Here is a 22,725-nt window from a genome sequence, read left to right on the forward strand (position 1 = left end):
GACTTTTGATTTGTTATGCCTACAGCATGTACAGTGCCACCTAATCCCCTTGAGGCTTTTATAACGATCATTTCTATTGCCATGTCATAGTACTGTTAAAATATCCAGGAATCTGTATAAAAAGCAAAGTAGCCATCTATAAAAGGTGATCGAATGTTCTTAGAAAATTGAAGCACATCGAGTATCCACCTTGTACGGTTCGGTTGGTTATAAAAATATAATGTTACATTTGAGATGACGATCTCAAGGAAGAGACCAATTTCCCTCTCGTTCTGCTCTTACATTTGACAGCTAAATGTCTACTGCTTCAAGGAACATATCCTAGTATATTATGTAAATGTAAGTAATACATCACATCCCAATTGCGTTTATATATATATATATATATAAGAGGCTGTATATGAGCTTCGAATAGCTTTGTCATATGAGCGTTATGAATTTTGTTTGGCTTGAATTGCTGAAATAGTGCTTCTGAGACAAATGAGTTTTATATTATTGATTAATAAAGGTACAAATGTATGAAATATCATAAAAATGTTAATCATTTTACATTTTGCGTTAAAAAATTATGAAATTAAATTGGAATATACTCTTTTAAATCCAAAGAATTCGTAGTGTTAAACTTTTACAAAAACTCTTTAATAACGAATTAATTTTGCTAAACTTTATTTGAAATCTTTAAAATAGCATGAATAAGGTGTAACAACAATGTATATAATAACAGAAATCATATCACGGATGTTTTTTTAACAATGTTGACCTCAAAACTTTTCTTAGCCGATTTTTCGTTCAAGTAAACTCACGTATTTCAAAGCCCATTTTACGAAAATTTCACCGTACGATTTTTTGACGACAAGCCGAAATGTTAAGTTTAACCTTTAAACTAACAATACTGTGATTTATAGCCGTATAGTCCGAATGACAATAAAACTGCTTAAATAAGCGACTTTTCCTTACTCGGTCACCTTATTAAGAGGGTTGCTGTCACAAGGAAGCTATTAAACCAAGAGTTCCATTTGGTGAAGTTAAAATCATCCCATCGTAAATTTTACGGACGCCATCACAAGTTGGTTGACTATTTACCGTGTTTATTATAACACGACGGGTTGTGTGTACTATTGTTTGTCTGTTTGTCTTTTTCAATTATAGCCTTGGCGTTGTCGGTTTATTTTCGATTTATGATTGTGACTGTCCAATTGGTATCATTCGTCCCTTTTTTGGAATATCTCGCCACCAGCATTGTGGATCTGATAGGCATATATCTGCACATCAAATTATGGACCCACAATACACATCGGTGGTATTTTCGGTCTGGACAATTCTAGTGCTACCATTTTTTTGAAATTTTCCGATATCACATCTTCATCAATTGCATTTATTACGATAAACGAACATGTTGTAATAAAACAAAAAACTGCACAATCAGGAAAAAACTAAAATTTCATATTATGTTCATTTGTTTCAGAATTACTATTACGAAGGTAGACAGACTGTTGTCGACTTAAAAATAAGATTTATTAAATGATGTTTCTTGTTTAATAGGTGTTCCCAATATAGATTGGTTAACATATACAAGTGCATTCTTATATCACATAACATGTGAAACCATAGATCAAATTTATTTATGAGTCAATTGAATTTAAAGAATTATATTCATAAACCAACATTAAAAGACTGGATTTTGTCAAACAAACAAATGCTGATGTCAATATTAGAACAAATTTGAAGTAGTTTCCATGTGTTCGAAAAAACTTACGCGCACAGTTTGGTTCTAGTTTTCCATATTTTAAATATCTAGCCCATGGAAAACATACGTTTATTATTCACTTACAAAAACTTACTTTAGTCGTTGAGGTAATGGTAGGTCATTATTAAAAACAATGATTAGGAAGTTGAAAATACAATTTCACCGATTTCGTGGATTTCGTGGATACAGGGGAACCATGAATTTAAATAATCAACAAAATACAGATTTTCGAAAAGAATGTATGCAGAATTTGCCAAAACAACGATTTGAAAATGTATCTACAAAGTTATTATCAATCTATGTAAATTGGTAGCTACTAAAATAAATGAAGCCACAGTATGTTCATGCAATGTACACATGGTGCATGTGAATGCTTGGTTATTTTCATATTTCGAAGACGTAGCTATATTTTCTAAATACCACTTCATACAAATTTAGTATTATGCAGAATATTGTGTATTAAACATTACAAAATGAATTTGCAGAATGTAATTCACTGTTTTATCTGTGTTTTTATAGCCAGACTAAATATGAACCTACCCAGGAAAACATCATTATTGTGCATTTGTATAATGCTTCCTTTAGTTCGTTAATGTTGGAATAGAATTATGAATTCGTCCAATTTTACAATGCCCTTCCCTTTATATCTTTTGTTTTGTTAAATGACGAAGATTTTAATTATGACACAGAACGCATCCATGATGTATAGCAATTTACAACCTTTACAGACTTTGCTAGGTTATTTAAAGAATCCATTTAATTATTTATCAAAGCGTTTTAGTAGCTTCTTTGCACAAATTTCTCAAGTGAAGACTTTTGCTAACATGGAAAAACAGAAATAACTTTATCTTAAAGAAAGAAAAGTACTCCATTTTCGGTGAAATTGTATTTTCAACTTCCTAATCATTGTTCTTGATAATGACCTACCATTACCTCAACGACTAATGTAAGTTTTTGTAAGTGAATAATAAACGTATGTTCTCCATGGGCTAGTTATTTAAAATATTGAAAACTAGAACCAAACTGTGCGCGTAAGTTTTTTCGAACACATGGAAACTACTTCAAATTTGAATGAAAAGTTGTTTCACTTCCGTATAGTTGTTCTAATATTGACATCAGCATTTGTTTGTTTGACAAAATCCAGTCTTTTAATGTTGGTTTATGAATATAATTCTTTAAATTCAATTGACTCATAAATAAATTTGATCTATGGTTTCACATGTTATGTGATATAATATCAGTTCGTATCTGCACATGCAGCTACTGTACTCGTAAACACTAAAACAGATGTTTTAATCCTCATTGTTTTCAACACTTAAAATAACCAAGTTTATAAATTTATGTTATTTACACCTTGTAATTGGTCATCGACAACTCATAACTGCAGCAAGATGGCAGATATCCAGCATGAGGTAAGCAGGTATGCCGCTGTGATAATTGCACGTATTGTTGGTCATCTCCATTCCACTTAAAGTCGTTTTGAGAATAAAAATCAGGCAAGAAACGATGCTAAAGACCTTCCGAGGTCAAGGAGACCCCCTATAACATCTGCTAGGGACAATTAAGCACAATGAAGGTTGGTCAGAAGGAAACCCATTGCAAACAATACAATCCTAAAAAGAGAATAATGACCATACATGAGCCTTTAAGCAAGAACTGTTCAAGATCGGCTCATCGCTACTGGTTATCGTGCGATAATACCATTTCGGGGACCTTTGCCTACGAACAGACACACAGATGCCCGTATCCAATATTGTGCAGAGCTCGCCAAAGTTGGAAATTAACGTCGTAGAGGAAGATCCATTGTTCCAATGGAATTCGGTTTATCTTCTTTGGCCCTATCGTAGCCCGAATTTGAACCATATCGAGCATATATGGGACACTGTTGGGCGTAAAGTGCACCCCAGTTCAAACAGGTCATGAAATAAACAATATCCTTTGTCAAGAATGGTTGCTGCTAGCTTAGCAACAAATGAGTCGACTTATGGCAGGAATCAGAAGACATTAAGATGCGGTTATCCGTTTGAATGGAAGCTGCGCACAAAGTACTAATTATTTGGCGTATATCGACCAACCATGATGTGAACAATCATCTAAAGATAAATTTTAAAATGTCTGACATTGTAAAGTTCGACTACAGTAAAACTTGTAAAATGCATTTTTTTGTACAAATAACACTTCATTTTGTTATAAAAATTTTGATTCGATAAAACCTTTTTTTTCATACATTTTTTGTTCGTTTTAAAGCCAATGTTATCATTAACTACGTTTCAATATTATTTTACAAATATTTTATCATATTCCATCCAAAATAAGAGACTGATTTTTCAATTTTTAAAAAATCAAGGTGTTGCAATACTTTTTTCCATGTGTATATTATGCAAGTTTTACATGTGTTATGTGAATTGTAATTTTAAGACAACGTTCTAGATAGGCAAAAGGAAAAGGTTTGTACGCATGTGAAACTGGTTCATCCCCATCACATGTTGTCAGTAAAAAATCAAGCTGTATATAATATTTTGTATTATTTACCTACATTTGTTTGTCTGGTATTTTGTCGTAGGAAACGGTGTTTGTGTTTGATATGGTATGTTGTACAAGTTTTGGCAATTTTTTTCTGCCTTTTTATATAATTACTGAAAGTGCATAAAAAAGACGAGCAAATAATAGAAGAACAAACTACTCTTGTCCAAATCAAATAACGTTTGCCAAAGGAAATGCCTGTACCAAATTTGGACAATCATGTGGCAGTTGTTTCCAATTCGTTTGATGTGCTTGATGTGCTTGATGTGTTTGAGCTTTTGATTTTGCCATGTGATAAAGGAGTTTCCGCTATGAACGTTTTTAGGAGGTCGATAATTTATTGCTATCTTACTTTTTGAAGGTGCATTTGGGAATGGTGTATTTATTCTTTTTTCGGACAAAGGAAAAAAAGATTTAATTCAAGTGTTCCGAAAATTTAGGAAGAATGGTGGCTACAAGAGTTTATCAATAAGAAAAGTGTATATTTAAGTAGATATGAATAAAGTGAATTCCGCCTCTGTCATTTTCTGTATATTTATTGCTAATAAAAGTTCTTAACACTGTGAATTACTAAGGTATTCTGCCCAAGGCATAGACAGCCTAAGCCAGTTAGGGAATTTTTACTGTTTAAAGGGAAACTTCGCAAAAAAATCAAAAATTGATATTATGTTCATTCTGCATAAAAATGCTCAAATTCTTGAATATTAAAGTTTTATTCTGATAGATAAGAGATCAACATCGATTTTAAATTTAGAGTATCAATTCTCTGAGGTCGGCCATTTTGTTACCTTCACCGAAATGCACCCAAGATATGTCTAAGGACCAAAACTACAGTAACCCGGTGTAGTCGTATTTGCGTGTCGATATCTTGTCAATCGTACGGTTGTTTTATCCGACTAGTTAACTATAACTAAGTTGATACGGAAAATTTTCTTATCTTTTTTTTTAATATCCACGATCTGTTATTTTTAACAATAATGATAATATTGGAATTAGTTAAAAAGTAAAAATTTCAAATCATAAATAAGTGTTCTGTGAAACTTGAATTGTTTTCGGAAATCTAATTAGTTCATAATTCTTTTATGTAATAAACTTTATTCAAATAAATTAGGATCTTCGCTCCACTGATCACCTGCATGGCTAAAGGTATTACTCCCTAAGGTATTGCAGGGGGTGTGACACGTCCAGGTATTCAAGCGATTTCCTGTCGAGCTTGCAAATTCATGCATCGTTTCACTTCTTAGGGTATTGATCATTGTACACGGCCGATAATTTATAACTTTCCATTTTGAACTATTAGGTGTATAATATGCATCTCTATCTTGCGTGTCCGAAAGTGATAGTATATACTAGTCATTACTAAACTCATACGCTTGTTTATGAATAACATTTCTGATGTAAAGAAAATCATTTATAAAAATATAGATAGTACCTAAAAATAAACAACAGATTTGATGAAATAAAGATCCAAATATACATATTTTTGGGTGCGTCTAAACACTGCTAAGGAGTCCTTAGTGCACTAAGGACTTATTAAATGCCACTAAGGACTAGATGGGGTGCTGTTACATGTAATTTCTTTTCATATTATGGTAGAGAATGATATTTAATGAATAAATTTCAATTTTTGTAGAAAAATAATCTTAGATGAATAAGATATTCAACATTATTCAGACACGTGCCCGTATTTCTTTGATGTGCCGAAAATCAATGAACCGTTTGACACGTGTCAAATTACATTACTGATTACACGGGAATCATGCTATTTGTTGTGTTTAATGGACAAGATTGGTAAAGTTGGATACTTTTAAAAAAGGAATTGTTGTTGAAATACTATTAATGTGTTTTTTTCAGAATGAAGAAGTATTTTTTTCTCAAGTGTATTTTGTAATTATTTCTTGAAACTAATAAATTTGTCTCCAGAACAATATATTATATCTAATGAAGGTTTTTTAGTTTGATGTTCATATTAATAAATGACAGAATACGGGCGACGACGGACATGCGTTCGCACAGGTATGGAGCCGAAACACATTATTTTGTTTCTTGTGGTGCACTTTTCAAAATTTATTTTCTTATATGGAGACGTTATACAATGTATTACTGGACAACACGTAATCAATAAGATAATAAACTTTTTACTACATGCAACCACCCTTGTGCGTTTGCTATGGTACTTTTTCAAAATTTTATCTGTTTTTTTAATTTACATATGAAGACGTTTGAGCAATGTATTTCAGGACAAAAATAAACCATCTGATAAAAAAAAATTACTACATGTAACCAAACTTATTTAATGCCAGCTACAAGTAAACAGACGGATTTGAACAGAAATTATTTTTTTTGTGCGTATGCTATAATGGTTCATTTTCAAAATTTATTATCATATGAAGAACACGTTTGAGCAATATATTTCTGGACAAATACGACTTCAATACGATAAAAAAAATTTGCAACCAATATAAAAAATGATGTGGTAGGATTGGTGGGTGATATCCGTTTGCGCCAAAAATGCGTCCTTTTGCGCCACAACTTTTTTTCTCAAATGTTACGTTTGCTCCACATGTTTTAAAATTAGATGGTATGATTTGCGCCAAAAATAAAACATACGATTCTGCCAGTTAAAAGAAATATTACTTCCCTACCCCTTTATTCGGACTTGGGACCGGCATTGTAGCATGTTTTTCTTACTTCTGCTGCATGGGTACTTCCAAATTTAAAGTATGTAGTAGCTTTTAACTTCTATTCATTGTCCAAAAACCGGGTTGGTGATGAGACAACTATTCACAAGAGACAAACTGACACAGAAATTAATAACTTTAAGTTACCCATACGGCCTTCAACAGTGAGTAATTTTTACAAAGCACTCTCTTTTTCTATCAACATTATATCTTTAACTTTAAATTGACAAATGCAGGAAATTATTCGTAAATAATGTACTAAACACTGTGGAACATTCATAATAGAAAGTGGACAAATAAAAATCATGATTTATAGGGTGGTTTTTTTTTCGGAATTTACTCATGTTTTAGTGAAGCCATTTGTAACGCATCTTTGTCGGAATTAAAATAAAAACAAAAAAGTTATAAATACATATATATTCATTTTGTCTTTATGTCTCTCACATAAACGTTTTACCAAGCTGACAACACTCTTACTTATTAGTTAGGCGCACATCAACATTAAAACCTATGGCAAATAACTATGTCGGGAAATAAATGAAACAAAAGCAAAATTATTTGTCCTTTTACTAATTTTAACTTTTAAATAAGAACAACACATTTTATTAAAATAATCAAGTATTAATCTTTTCGATACAATTGTTTATTGCTTAGATTAAAGAATATATGATTGTTTAATCAGTTGTTATATTATTTGGCACGTGTCAATCGGTTCATTGATTTTCGGTATATCAAAGAAAAATGGGCACGTGCCTAGAAAATGTTGAATATCTTTTTTATTTATGATTGTTTTTCTATAAAATTTGAAATTTATGCATTAAATATCAATCTTTAACATAATATGTAAAAAATAACACGTATAACAGTACTCTTTCTAGTCCTTAGTGGCATTGTATAGTCCTTAGTGCACTAAGGAGTCCTTAGCAGTGTTTAGACGTACCGCATATTTTTTGTCAATGGTGAAGGACAGATCGGACCAAACCAGAAATTTTGTTTTTAAAAAATGTACGCACTTGTCGACCATTCGTATATACGCCAGGATGAAAAGTTACGGAACTATAGCGCAAATTCAAATATATACATGTATACATTGCACATAAGAAAGAAACATACATTTTGTGTAAATTGGAGTAAAAGTTTTGTTAGTAGACTAGTCCACGTATGCCAACAGTATGTAATCATCAAATGTCGAAAGACTATTGTATACCAAAAGAAGAAGAAGAAGAGATTTAAATACAGGTCGATAATAACTTTCTTTGGCTCATCGAAGTTATGGACATTTATATATTAATTAGATTGTTCTCGAATAAAGGAAGAAATTCTTCATCATCGCAATTGTTCCGACATGCATGTTATATGTACGCAACTGGACGTACACTAATAATCCCTAAGGGATGTAAATAAACTATAGAGTATCAAAGTTTCAAATCAATTTCGGGATTTATTTTCTTTCTTGATATTCAATGACAGCAATTTAAAGAACAAACCGCTTGTCCGCTTTGTGGGTATTCTTGCCAGTTGAAATAGACTTATAATAACATTAAACAATAGGGAAAGATGAAATTAAATTCGTTCTGTTTTTTTTATACATTGTTGGTCAAATAGCTAAAGTATTATATATAGTTGCGGTGTGAGATACGAAGACTATTTTGTTCAGGACATTCCCGATTATGTATAAATTTTGTTGATTTTTTTTTTTCACACTTAAAAGCATATATGTTCGTAAATTTCGATTCCATTCCAAAAAGATTCTTAAATTTTATGTCAATTTTTAAAAAAAATTATCAAATATCTGAAGTATTCGTGCGTTGTGATTTGAAATATTTTGATGAAAACATTAATTCCTAAATAGGTAATTAAAGATAACTTGGGATGGACTAAATTATATATAATTGCAATTGTTAATGATCTGTTTGAAATATTAAAGGCTGCCAATCCTAAACTAAAATAGTACAATTTATAGTTCATACACTCGTGATTAGAAAGCTATTTTTATTTATGAATTTATACTTCAATTAAAATAATTAAGTATTTTATCGTTACTGAATTAATTAAAAGTCATAATTCATTTAAAAGTGATCTAAATGCTTATGCAAAATATAAAAATATACAACAGCTATCCAGTTATTGTGCGACCTTATTATTCCCGTTAATTATTTTTTTTTTTACATTTCTGCAGGGACGTCTTTATAAGTCCTTGATTTCTGTGTCTATAACTTTGACTGACTCCCGTTTTCAATTCATACGAAATGTTGTTCACACCTTTAAGCCAATAAACCGTGACATCTAGATTTCACTGAATGAGGATCAAAGGATTAGAATTACATAATGCTATTCCTTTAATTACCTTGAGTTAACCGACGCACTTAACATTCTTTAGGTGTCACAAAACAATACACATTTTATTTCCACCGTACAAGCAAGTGAAAATGTTTGCTGGAATGAAGCAAAAAGGTTAGAACACAAACGTGTATTTTTATTACACTATTGATCATGTCAATTCAAATGTTTGTTTAAAGTATTTGTAGAAAAAATCATAAAAATGTTCTATTGTATGAATTAGTTTTATTATTAAAATTCGTTGCAAAATATCCACACGATCTAATTTTAAAAGTTGCATGGCTATCACCTATTTTTCGTTGGTTAATAGCTACACCAAAAGTCGTCGATGCGCTTTAAATCGCGTTATTAGATGGTTAACGAACAAGACTTAAATGAGATATTTTCAATCCCGGCATGCATCAAAGACTTAAACTACGTCACATAAGTCAGGAAGTTTCAAGAAATAAAATTAATAATTCCCAATTTTCTCCTTTATTAGATTTCATAATAAAATAAAACTTGGTGAATATGTTTTTTATGGTATTATGAACATAATAAGATAAAAAGTGTAAAATCGCGAATTATCCCTTTAACACACTAATGAGGTGTACATTGTAGCAGAAAAAATTCTGCTGGGAATTAGGGGATGCGGACAGCAGCTTGTTTTAGTTTGTCAATTTATTAAACGCAGATAATGGATGCCAAATGTCAAAGCACTATCTTAACATCTAAGCAAAGGAAAACCAAATACGGTGAAAACAATAGATATTTTTTTCAATTAAAAATACAACTTTTAATAATGAAATTCAAAAATTATGAAATGAAGCATTCTATGACTTTTATAATTACCCGTATAAAGAGGGTATATTGCTGATGTACTAACTTTGCTGGGAAGTTTTAGAAACAGTACAGCTTATACATGTAATTTATAAAGTCATGTGATGTGCTGTTATACCACTGTCTTAAGTTACGGGAGGGTGTGCTGCTATTTATCCAAAAACTTTTTTTGCGTTTATTTTTTGGAATAATTTGGTCTTTTGGTAAACTGTTGTGCTACTGTCCGAGGTAGGGTGTAGAATTGTTTTAACCCTTACACATTGTAAGTTCATGTAACTAGTCTGTAGCCTGTAATTCGGGGTCATTACTATAACCGGTTATGATAGTTTTTTGTTTGTTTGATGTCTTTAACCAAGCATTAGTTCTTCTTGTAAACGTTTTTATTTACACAAATGCTATGTCAGGCGGGTTTGGGGGGGGGGGGGGGGTGATCTTTTGTTGCTAATATCTGCAGCATTTGGTCTCTAGGTGGAAATGTGTCTCATTCTGTCATTTCAATCATGCACAACTGCTTATTTTATAACTATCGATGATGGTATATTTATATGGTTTTCCTATACTGATTTTCATATAAAGTAATAGATCTTCCACCAGCTAATTTCTCAAAATATAAAAAAAACATTAAGACGCGGTTTCCGATTTTGGTCAGGTACATGACCACATATATTCGGCTGGTATAACATGTTGAGCAGGATCTGCCTACCTTCCGGAGCACCTGAGAGCACCCTTTTTTCATGAGATTCGTGGTACGTAGTCCTAAGTTTTCTAATGTTGTGTTTGGTGTACTGTTTGTATGTTTGTTTTTTTCTTTTATTAGTCATGGCATTATCAGTTTGTGAATTTTCATTTTAAATGTTCATTTGATATCTGTTAGCCTTTCTGTTTATCATATATTTCAAAATGAAACTTTTTCTAAATGGTATGCCTAACTTTGTAAACCATTAACAACAATCTTACCTTTTCTGTCTGGTGTTAAATTGTCTTTTGGCACATAACATATACATCTGTTCTAGGATAATTTATTATACATGGAACCTCTGTATTACTTCACTGATAAATGTAAAACTGGGATAGATGCTAATCTTCACGATCAAGAAAAAGCATATGAATAAAAAAAAACATAGTTTAAATAAATTGCGTATTTTACTGCAGTCTGATGATTGGCTTACTTTGTACACTACATTGACAGAATCAATCACATGCGAGACGAGGGATTTCGCAATATCCATTACTATATCTTTATTGGGAAGATAATAAAGCTAAGGAGGAATATCAAAAGTTTTAGTTATGGTGAATGTATTACCGTAAAAATATGGATGTGAAATATCTTTTTTAATATACCAATGCAAGTAACCCTCCACCAAATATGTATGTATTCGTTATATATTTTAGTAATTTAATGTCATTCCTAGTGCAAGGTGGTACATAGGGATTATTGATAGTTGATGATGCTTTAGTAGACCTACCTTTATATTTTTTTAATAAACATATTTATCACATCTAATGACTTTAAATTTTCATCTTGTTAGATTCACAATTCAATTTGAAATGAAAGTCAAACAGTAATACTTTGTTTTTTCATGAATAGGGGACTATCTATGCTTTTAACACTCGTAAAAATTGTTTTAAATATAAAACATCATTGATACCTAAATAAATTATTCAGTATACACGGCTAATAAGGAACATCTTCTCGATTTTTATAATAAATTAAGTCAAGTCAGCTTTACGAATTGAAAAAAAACCCATTGAGAACAGAACTCCCATAGAATTATGTCAAATATGAATAATGCCTCAGTAAGATCAACTAAAATTGACTAAATTCTGAAAGTCATGCGAATCTGAAATGTACAAATCAAATTCATATTCAACCAGATTTAGTAAAGGTAAAGAGCGATAACTCATATTGATTATCTATTATGCAAACAACGCTGTCATCACGACATACTTCCGTGTTGCATGTAAGGTTTCTTTTCTTGTTTATTTACTTTGTACCTTTTTATGATATCAATAATATAGACTTTTGATAATTATTGCTGATTTAAATCATGGACATGTAATGTAGGTCGTTAACGAAAAGTGAACAATCTGTATTCTAACTTGTTTCTCTTTTATCGATATAAAATGTTAAATATCACGTGTCGTGCAAGATATCAGGATAGCAGCATCCTTAGTGCTTTGGGATAACTTTCAGTCAGTGATAGCATTCTTTGATACGACATGGTATAGTGTTTACTATTTGATTTTAGTAATTTTTTTGTATAAAAAAAAGGACGAAAGATACCGGAGGGACATTTCAAACTCATAAATCGAAAATAAACTGACAACGTCATGGGTAACAAAGAAAACGACAATCATACAAACAATTCTAACCTTACACAAAACACAAAATAGAAAATCAAAGTCTAAGCAACACGAACACCTTCAAAACTGCTCCAGAAGTGTAAGAATATCCTTCTCAACATGTGGCACCCGTTGTGTTGCTCATGCTAGTACAAACCCAGGAACCAGTCTATTTCGGTAGGTCACATTCGTGAAAAGTGGCCGGAATTAGGAACATATCCGCTATCATTTGTGAAACGGATATTTTATAAGGGTCAACCAACGTAAAATTTATGAAGGGACGATTTCAGCTTCACCATTTGGAAGTCTTTGTTTAATAGCTTCCTTGTGAGCAGCATCCCTCTATCAAGAAAATCATGATAGGAAATACAAACCCGGGAATATCTTATCAATTGGGAAATACATGTATATATACTCCATATGGCAGCTTATTTATAGTTTTCATGGTCAAATGTCCTGAATCAGTATGGAATATTTGTCACTTAACGTTAATCAAGCAAATATCAATCAAACTGACAACCGATTTTAAAGTATTCCTATTTTTATAAAAGGGTAAAAGGAAATAATAACCAAGTTGGGCAGTACATCAACAACATGGCTACCAGTCGACATAAACTACTAACCAGCACACATTTTTCATATCCTGACTTGGTATAGGCACACACAATGAAAGAATAAAAACAGCTGTACGTGTGTGTACAATTTTTCCCATTTATTTGCCTATCTGAAAATCAAAGCTCTTTTTTACTTTTTTTTGCAATCATAGATGATCATATATCAAGGCCAAAATAGAAAATGGCAAACTCGATCTCCCGTAGTAAAATATTTACAAAATGCTCACATGACCGAAACCTTTTATGGACTCCTTAAGGTGTTACACACAGTATTGTCCTTTAATAATGATGTTTGACTAACTTTCATGTTTTCTAACAAAGTAGACCACTGAACCAATTTCAATTACATTTTGAGCAGATGATCCTTCGAGTATGTTTAGTAAACAAACATGATCTTCATTGCTAAAAATAAACTAAAGGGTAAAATGTATTGAAAACCTTTAATATCTGATTAGAATCAAGGTCATGTGTCCGAACTGTAATTCTAATCAAATAGTTAACACCATAATAGACAGAAAAAATTATTTTGGGGCAACAATGTTCGTAGTGTCAAGATCTACTTACTTTCTTTTTCAAAATTATCACCTGAAGGTAAATACAGAAAATGTTTCGGACACATGAAATCTTTTAACGTGTTGGTTTCATTTTTAAAGGAGTTATCGTCCTTCAATGGCAATTTTTTTCTTTTCTAATTTTCATATTTACACTATTAAACCAGGAAGAATAATAAAAATCTGGTATCTGTAAACAGCTAAATTACCAGCTACAAACATTTTATTATGAAAGAAACAATTGGACGACACCTTAAGGAGTTATGGTCATAAAAGAAAGATTTTTCCAAAAATTCCGGCTTTATTTTTGCTTAACTAAATCGGTGTAAATCTTCAACAATTGTCACTCATATTTTATTTACGTATTATGTATCAATCAAAATTGTTTATATTTACTACATGTTTCCTGTTGTTGTCTTTTTCTCTGATAAATTTAACAGATACTTAGAGAGAACTCTGTTTGTATCTGGATGCAAGTAATTTGTGTTTGCTGTTCACGGTTATTGCAGGTCTCGTTTGAGTCACGGTCATGCTAGTAAATGAAAAATTCATTTGATACATTTCATTCGTCCGTAGCGCTACCTGCTTTACGTTTATCAAGAACGCATAAAACCAACAATTTTGAAGCCAGTGATGTATACACTACAAGTGTTATCAAAGTACATAAGACTCATCAGTGACGCTCAGATCAAAATATTTATAAAGCCAAAAAAGTACAAACCAGTAAAAGTCTAAAATGGCCTATATTTGTACTCGAATGTACTGATTTTTACTCGACCAGTCTGAATTGGTCTGACTTTTACTCGACATTACTCGATCCCAGTCTCAACCATACTCGACTGTACTGATTTGTACTTGATCCTTATCTTTGCCATTGAAGATATTCTGAATTATTACTCGACCAGTCTGAAACAATCTTAACCCCATTCTCTACCTGTACTCGACCTATTTTTCAGTCTAAACCATACTCGACCATAGGTCTGACCAATTATCGACCAGTCTAAACCACATTTGACCAAATAACCTCTACTTTTATTTTTAATTTTATCTGTAAAGATAAATTTCTTTTTTACCATTACTGACACAATAGAATAAAGATAACTATCGAAAAACATAATTTTGCGTCCTAACATGATTCTCAGATTTATCAAATAGAGATAGTTAAATCAAATTATCTTATGTAAAAAAACTAATTATATTAATTTTAAGTTTTTAGAGTTTGTAAAAAAAAAAGATTTTTTTTTACCTAAAAACCACACCTATACTGAGAGTAATAAAACCTTATTAAAATACTTCGTGTTTGGCATGTGTGGTTCTTTTTCTTACTTTTTTTTTTGGGGGGGGGGAGTAATTTTTGTCCTATATTCCTAATTCATGGTTACATACAATAGTTATATAATTATCTGTTAAATGAGATAAATGTCAACAAAAACACTGAAATTTAAACCTTATTTATTCATATCTATTAAAAGATTGATCGTTTATATAAATATACAGCGTTAATTTCCGTTGTTTAACGAGAGCGTACATTTTAAATGAATAAAATGAATAAAAACTACGGTTCCTAGTTTGTGCATTGTGATAAAAAGTTCGTATGTATAATTACTTTCATTTGTTTCTTACTCTGTCTTGTATTGTTCTCGTCGTACTATTGCAAATATTCAATTTCATGACTGCATCAAGTGTTTCTATCAGTTTACCATAGTGATATCACATGGTAAGGTTAGAAATTAATGGTAAACCCTAGTTTTAAGATCCGATTTTCGATTAACAGCGGTAAGGTAATCGTTGCAAAAAATCCTGCTCAAACTTTTGTGAAAGACGTTTTAACTTTGAATTGTTGCGAGAGTTTATGTTCTATGTTGAAGGCACTTGCATATAGTGACCTGAAATACAAGTACTGTTCTATTGAGTTTAGATACATGTCTTCTGTTTCTGTCCCTGACCTATGTTTGCTGTATTCGGCAAATGTAGTGCATCATGCCATGAGACATTGATACGTTATGAAATTTCGTGCAGGACTGCTTTGTGGTTGTTTTTTTTTGGCATGGAACTCCTGACCAGACTATGACTTTTTGACTCTTGACCTATGCAGTGTGGTGTATCATCATGATACAGTGTGTTACTTTGTATATTACCCTGACCTAGAAGTATAATTCTAAATTGACCTTGCTTCTGAATATGTAGCATGAAGATGTATTGTCATATGATGGTGAGTCTTGTGGCACGAGAAACTTTATATGATCTTGACCTTTGCCCTCATTGTACAACTTGTATATTCTGTTTGAAGTATATGGAGAATCGTCTGATTGCACTCATATCTAATATTTTTATATCTATATTAAATATTTAGATATATGTGTATATTTTTAATTGTAAGATCGGTTTTATGTATTGGAGTTTGAACTAGTACACATTTTGTTAAGGGGCCATCTGAAGTCCGCCGCCGGGCGAGGGATTTTCTCACTTCGTTAAAAACCCATTGGTGACCTTTGACTGCTTTTTGCTTTTTTGTCATGTTACTGTCTCTTAAACACATTTCACATTTCCATTCTCAATTTTTGATATGAAGAATGTTTTGATCAAATGAGAACTATATCTTTTTATTGCTGTGAAAATTAGAAAGAATATTTACTGCTCTAGTAGCACCATGTACTGCAAGTTGTGATAGATTGATAATTCAAAATGGTTCAATCATTTTAACTTGGATTTCATTTGATGGACATGTTGATATGGATAGTCTGTTTAAGCATCTTAAAAATCACATGAAGGTATACGCATATCAATAAACTGAACTCAGTGCGAAGAACCTTTAAAGTACACTTAGACAAAGAGCTCAATCTAGTGAAACACTTTTTTCTGCTGGTCACTGTCTGTTATCAAACTGCACCGCAATCCTAAAAAAATATGCAAGTTAATTCTAATAGAAGTAGAAGCCAAAGGAAGTAAATAAACCGTTTACTGAAATAAATGTACAATATGTCTATGGGCCACAGATGCCCCTGCTTGTGAAAAGAAAACACAAGTAAACTCCACATATAGAAACAGGATTCACGTAATTTTGACTGTTAAGTGACCACTAGCATTGTGTATAAGTTTCAAAACATTTGGTTGAGGCAAACTAAAGTTAAAAAACAAAAACAACAGATTAAGCATCTTTCCTATCTTTAGTCTACGTGTTGATATCTGTATCATTAGTACTAGTACCAACTTCTTATATCTAATAACTCTTGAACAGTAACACCACCCAATATCGAACTTGATAGAGCTGTGTTATGGGGTAATACGCATTACGTATAAGGTTTATAAAATTTGATTGAGTCAAACTTATTTAAAAGAACGAAAACGCAAATTCAGCATTTTCTATGTTTTAAAGGAACATGATAACTCTTGAACGGTAAAAGTGACGCTACCAAATTTCAAATTCATTTTTTTGTAAGTGGAACTACAAATGTAACCATTGTCCCAGGTTAGGGAGATGGTGAAGACCCCGCTAACATGTTCAACCCCGCCCTATTTAGTATGCATGTGCCAGTCGCAAGTCAGTGGCCTATACATTTGTACATTGCTTTCCTCGTTTGAATTTCGTTTTATCGTGTTTTTTTCTATGTTGTGATGTTATAATAATGTTTCATCCGGCTGCAAATGTTTGCACCTGTCCTAAGTCAGGAATCTGATGTACAGTAGTTATCGTTTTTTTGTGTAATTTATACGTTTTTCTCGTTTCTCGTTTTTTTATTTAGATTAGACCGTTGGTTTTCTCCATTGAATTGTTTTACACTAGTAGTTTTTGGGCCCTTTATAACTTGTGGTTCGGTGAGAGCCAAGGCTCCGTATGAAGGCAGTACATTGACCTATAACGGTTTACTTTTATAAATTGTTATTTGGATATAGAGATTTGTCTCATTGGCACGCATACAACATCTTCTATACCTATTTGCTCATTGTTGAAAGCCGTATGGTGACATATAGTTGTTAATTTCTGTGTTACCTGGTCTCTTGCCGAGAGTTCTTCTTTGGCGCTTATGCCACATGAGGTGAAGGGTGGGGATCCTGCCAGCATGTTTAATCCGCCGCATTCTGTTTGTATGTACCTGTCCCAAGTCAGGAGACTCTAATTCATGAATTGTCGTTTGTTTATGTGTTACATATTTGTTTTGGTCCTTTTTTGTACATAATTTGTCCGTTTCTTTTCTCGGTACTTTTTATAACTGACTATGCGGTACGGACTTTGCTCATTGTCGAAGGCCGTAGGGTGACTTATAGCTGTTAATTTCTGTATCATTTAGTCTTTTGTGGAGTGTTCTTATTGGCACTCATGACACATCTTCCACATCTTCTTTTTATTTTGTGTATAAGTTTTGTAGTATTTGGTTGAGGCCACTAAAGTTAAAACAACGGAACCCTTTTTTTTTTTGGACGTTCGGGACGAACGGACTAGAGTCACTCCGCAGTTTATGTTCGTTTTCTATGGTACCAACACAGAAGTTCTGACTAGTGTGCTGGTGCTAAGCATTCCACCAGCACTGTCATTAACACACACACACCAACACAATTTTATTATAAAAATATGCAATCTTCAGTTTGATTTGATTCTTTTTGGCCTATAATGATTATATGCATGCCTTAATTTCACAAGTAGTATCAAATTTGACAAATTTATTGTACATATACATTTTTGTTATATTTTATAACTTATTTTTCAATTAAACTTAAATTGATCATCACTTTCTTTTTATATGTCTTTTAAGATTCCGTTTTGACAAAACGATTTGTTACATATTATATACTTCACACGTATTTCTATCAAATCTGATATTATTACAAAGCAGCTATTAAATAAAATGCATTCGAACTTTAAATGTGCATTTAAATATATATGCCAGTCGTCAACTGGTGAAGTGGCTAGATGCATATATCGTTGGCCAATTGAACGACAGGTCTCCAAATTTTGGTGTTTTAAAACGTCTAGAAATATAAAAGGAAATAAATAAAAACAGAACGACTGAATTAAATAAAATAATGTTCGATATAATGAACCATTTCGATTTATTTTTAAAATCTAAACGATGCTTTATTTTTATCTAGTTTCCTAATCATTAGAATGAGAAAATAAATACCTTACAGCTTCTTTAATCGTCGATCCTGAAATGTTTAATGTTATAAAACAATTTTAGCGTCTTTGACCTACTTTATCTTTTTATTCGGATACTTGTGGTTATCTTCTTCAAGTTCAACGGGAACATTAGAATAATCTAGAAAAGAACCCAGATGGAACCAGGAATTCGGGTTGCTATAACCAAACAACCCGGATGTTGAACCAGTTACCATGGTTTCGAACCAAAGAACCAAGGTTCAGAACCAAACAAACCAGATGGAACCAGGGTTTAGAACCAGAGTGCCCGGATAGAACCTTATTGCATTCGGAATTCTCATGACTTTTTATACCTTCAACATATTTTCCAAATCATTTATTTATTTAGTATATTTATATATAATTAGAATTTGGGATATACTAGTATTATATAAATATATCAAAAAGGGATACAAACTGCAAAACAAAATTGTCCTTCTGATTAGTGGTGAGGAATAGAGTAATACCTCCTGCTTGGGGCAAACTCATAAAGAAGATTACACCTGGTCAGAGTGGCGCATAATGTTTGCACGAATTTGGGGATTATAATTTGTTACGTTTGCGCGCATTTATTTTTTCATGTAAATTCAGATAAAATAAAGTATATAGAAAACAAATCATATAAGAATATAAATATGACGATAATTTGTTAATTTTCGTAATAAATATATATATGACTCTTAATTATTATTTTGAAATTATTTGTTAAACTTATTTATACTTTGTTCATATATAATTCTAAAACAAAATATTAAGTGATCATGATAAAACCCTGTTCTAACTTATGACATCCATGTAGCTTTCTTGCGATTATTTAAGAGTGGTTAATGTTTCAGTGATCGGGATAAGTAGAATAGGATGCATTATACTTTCCGTTTTGATAGATAAACTTGAGAATGGAAATGAGGAATGTGTCAAAGCGACAACAACCCGACCATAGCGCAGACTACAGCCGAAGACCACCAATGGGTCTTCAATGCAGCGAGAAACTCCCGCACCCGGAGCTGGCCCCTAAACAAAGATATATATACAAGTTCAGTGACAATGGACGTCATACTAAACTCCGAAATATACACAAGAAACTAAAATTAAAATTCATAAAAGACTTACTAAGTCCAGAGGCTCCTGACTTAGGACAGGGGCAAAATCGCGGCGGGGTTAAATATTTTTTTGAGATTTGTTGTTTGAATAACATTGAAAATATTAGTCGCAATTCAGTTTTGAGATTATTTGATCAGCTTGTTTGATTTTCATTTTAAAGGCGAGATATATATATCTATATATATATAATGTAAGTGTTTATAAATATGGTGTGGAATTTTTATAATGTTTATTGTGAAATTTTGGTTTCCATGCAAAATTGAATACATTTTTAATTTAAATTGTTGTTCACATTTCTAGCCAAGGACAGTAGCTGTTTTTTAAAAAACAGATTCTTAATTGATGAAATACAATAGATACTAGTAGATAGAAAAATTAGGTAAAGGTTGGTTAAACCTGGTCGAGTATGGTCCAGACTAGGTCGAGTATACATATGGTTCAGACTAGGTTGAGTTTGCATATGGTTCAGACTAGGTCGAGTATGCATATGGTTTAGACTAGGTCGAGTATGCATATGGTCCAGAATAGGTCGAGCATGGGTCAGACTAGGTCGACGCATAAACATTAGTTAAGTACTGATCTAATAAAGGTCGAGTACAAGTTAAGACTGCTAAGTATGGTCCACATTACAGTCGAGTATTATCAAGTAAATTGCAGACCATTTTAGACTGGTCGAGTAAATATCAGTACAGTCGAGTACAGATATAGGCTATATCAGACTTTTACTGGTTTGTAGGGATAAGAACTGAAATTGTAAAAAGCTACATGACCAAAAAGGATCTAAAAATAATAGCCAAATATATATCTAACGGCAACTTTGCCTGAGACAGTTGGAGCCAAACAGTCTAACATTAAGTACAAAAAAAAAAACAGATTTGTTTTAAATACTTTGCAGTGTTCATTTACATTATTCGTTAATTATTTCCAATAGATATGAGCACAATATTAAAAAAAAATATGAAATATTAATTCTTCTAACATCAAAGGAAATATTCGTCTTGTGGAAGGTAAACAACATTTTGTGTGAATGTTTGAAACACTTTTGTTAAGACACGTAGGTCTGAACAAGGTCGCTTTATATTAAAAACTTTCGAGCTATTGCAGGAAATGAAATAACAAAAAAATAAACATAATATTATTTTTTTCCAGTGACCAATGGCTACAAATACATCATTGTGTGCAATATGTGAACTCCGACATCTTACAACAATAACTTACCTCCGTGTATCGCCAACATTGACTTATTTTGTACTTATCATAATGAGAAGTACACGCAAGACTGTTTAAAGCACGAAGTTCCTATTTGTTACAAATGTATAAAGAGCATGGAGACTCCGGTGGATTTGAACTTCTTGAAGACCTTGCAGTTGGTGCAAAATCAGCAGAAATTTTCCGAGAGATGGAACACAGCTTGAAGGATATAATGGTAAATATCAGTCGAATCATAGAGAACAGGGAGTCCAATATTAAAACTGTCAAGGATAAAAAGAAGCAAATCATGGAAGATGTTCGTAGATTGAAAATGGAGATAAATTTACACCTCGATAAGATGCAAGAGGAATTCTTGAAAGAACTTGACAAGAAAGAAGCGGAATGTTGTGAAAAGATCGAATCAATTGTGTCCTTTCTCAATGACCAAGAAAAAGAGATCGTTCATTGCAACGCAGATATCGAAAACATGAAAACATATGCTTCAGATTTACAAGCCTTCATTGGTATGAGCGATATCAAGAACACTATTACAAAAAGAAAGAATTGCATTGAGTCCATGGTTCAAAATAAGAATGTAGAAACATTCGTCTTGGATTGTTCTATCGATGCAAAGATACAGGATTTTAAAAATAACGTAAAGAAATTGGGTTCCATTATGATTGAAAGATGCTCGTCTGAAACCATCGAATTAGTCAGGAAGAAAGCTGAAGTATGTGTAACAGAGGAAAAACAATCTGTAAACAACATAAAATTAAATTTTAAGCGGGAAATACAAACTTCATGCGTTAAAACGAGGGGTGTTGTGTTACGGAAAATTTTGGATATCTTTTTACGGAATACGATACCAATCAGGAGAAACTTGTAGGATTGAACTCAATAGTACAGCGGCGAAATCTGAAAAGACGCTTAGTTAAGGAGTTTAATGCACCCAAAGAACACACACCTGGATTTTTTTTAAATGAAAGAATACATGTTTAACTTATATTTTAAACATGCCGTAAGAAAATCGTATGGTCGAATTTCCGTAAAAATGGCTTTTTAGAGCGTTATGTAGTGTATAAAAAAAAATTCACTGATACACTAAAATGTTAATTATTATTACGAATCACAATATTACGGCTATTTTTTAATTTGATAATTTAAGAATATATAACTGACAATAAAACTAGTCAATAATTGTTTAAAAAATATTTACTATCAACATTTTTAAAAACAGTTTTACTTCAGTAGTACTAGTTGTGGTTAACACGATTTTTACCGGTTTCCGTTAATAACAGAATAATTATAAAACACTTCATTTGTGTTTATTTGGCATAAATATACACTTCGATATTTACTTTATACAAAACAACTTTCGTTTGGAACATTTCTTATTCGATTTACAAGATTTTTTTAATTTGAATAGAACACATTAATCTGTCACACAATTTATATAATTCCGGAATTACCGTCCGGGACATTTACTTTTGTTTAATCCTCACTTCGTTCAGTTCTATCACTGTACATTCCAAATGTCGATTAGCATTTCACATTGAAATTGTTTAAATGATATCAGTTTTAGGGTTTATATTTGTCTTTACACTAGTTTTATATTTAGATATAGGAAGATGTGGTGTGAGTGCCAATGAGACAACTCTCCATCCAAGTAACAATTTAAAAA

At 31.9% G+C, this 22,725-nt stretch overlaps 1 protein-coding gene across 1 annotated transcript; it reads left to right on the forward strand.

Moving 5' to 3' along the window:
• Positions 1-12,037: 12,037 nt before the first annotated feature.
• LOC134684125 (uncharacterized) lies at positions 12,038-21,936 on the forward strand. Its single transcript, XM_063543406.1, has 2 exons — positions 12,038-12,071; positions 21,003-21,936. Exon 2 carries the CDS (start codon positions 21,166-21,168, stop codon positions 21,928-21,930), a length of 765 nt encoding a protein of 254 aa, XP_063399476.1. The 5' UTR covers positions 12,038-12,071; positions 21,003-21,165; the 3' UTR covers positions 21,931-21,936.
• The last annotated feature ends 789 nt before the right edge of the window (positions 21,937-22,725 follow it).

The sequence above is a fragment of the Mytilus trossulus genome, chromosome 9 (genome assembly GCF_036588685.1).
Source record: "Mytilus trossulus isolate FHL-02 chromosome 9, PNRI_Mtr1.1.1.hap1, whole genome shotgun sequence".
NCBI lineage: Eukaryota > Metazoa > Mollusca > Bivalvia > Mytilida > Mytilidae > Mytilus > Mytilus trossulus.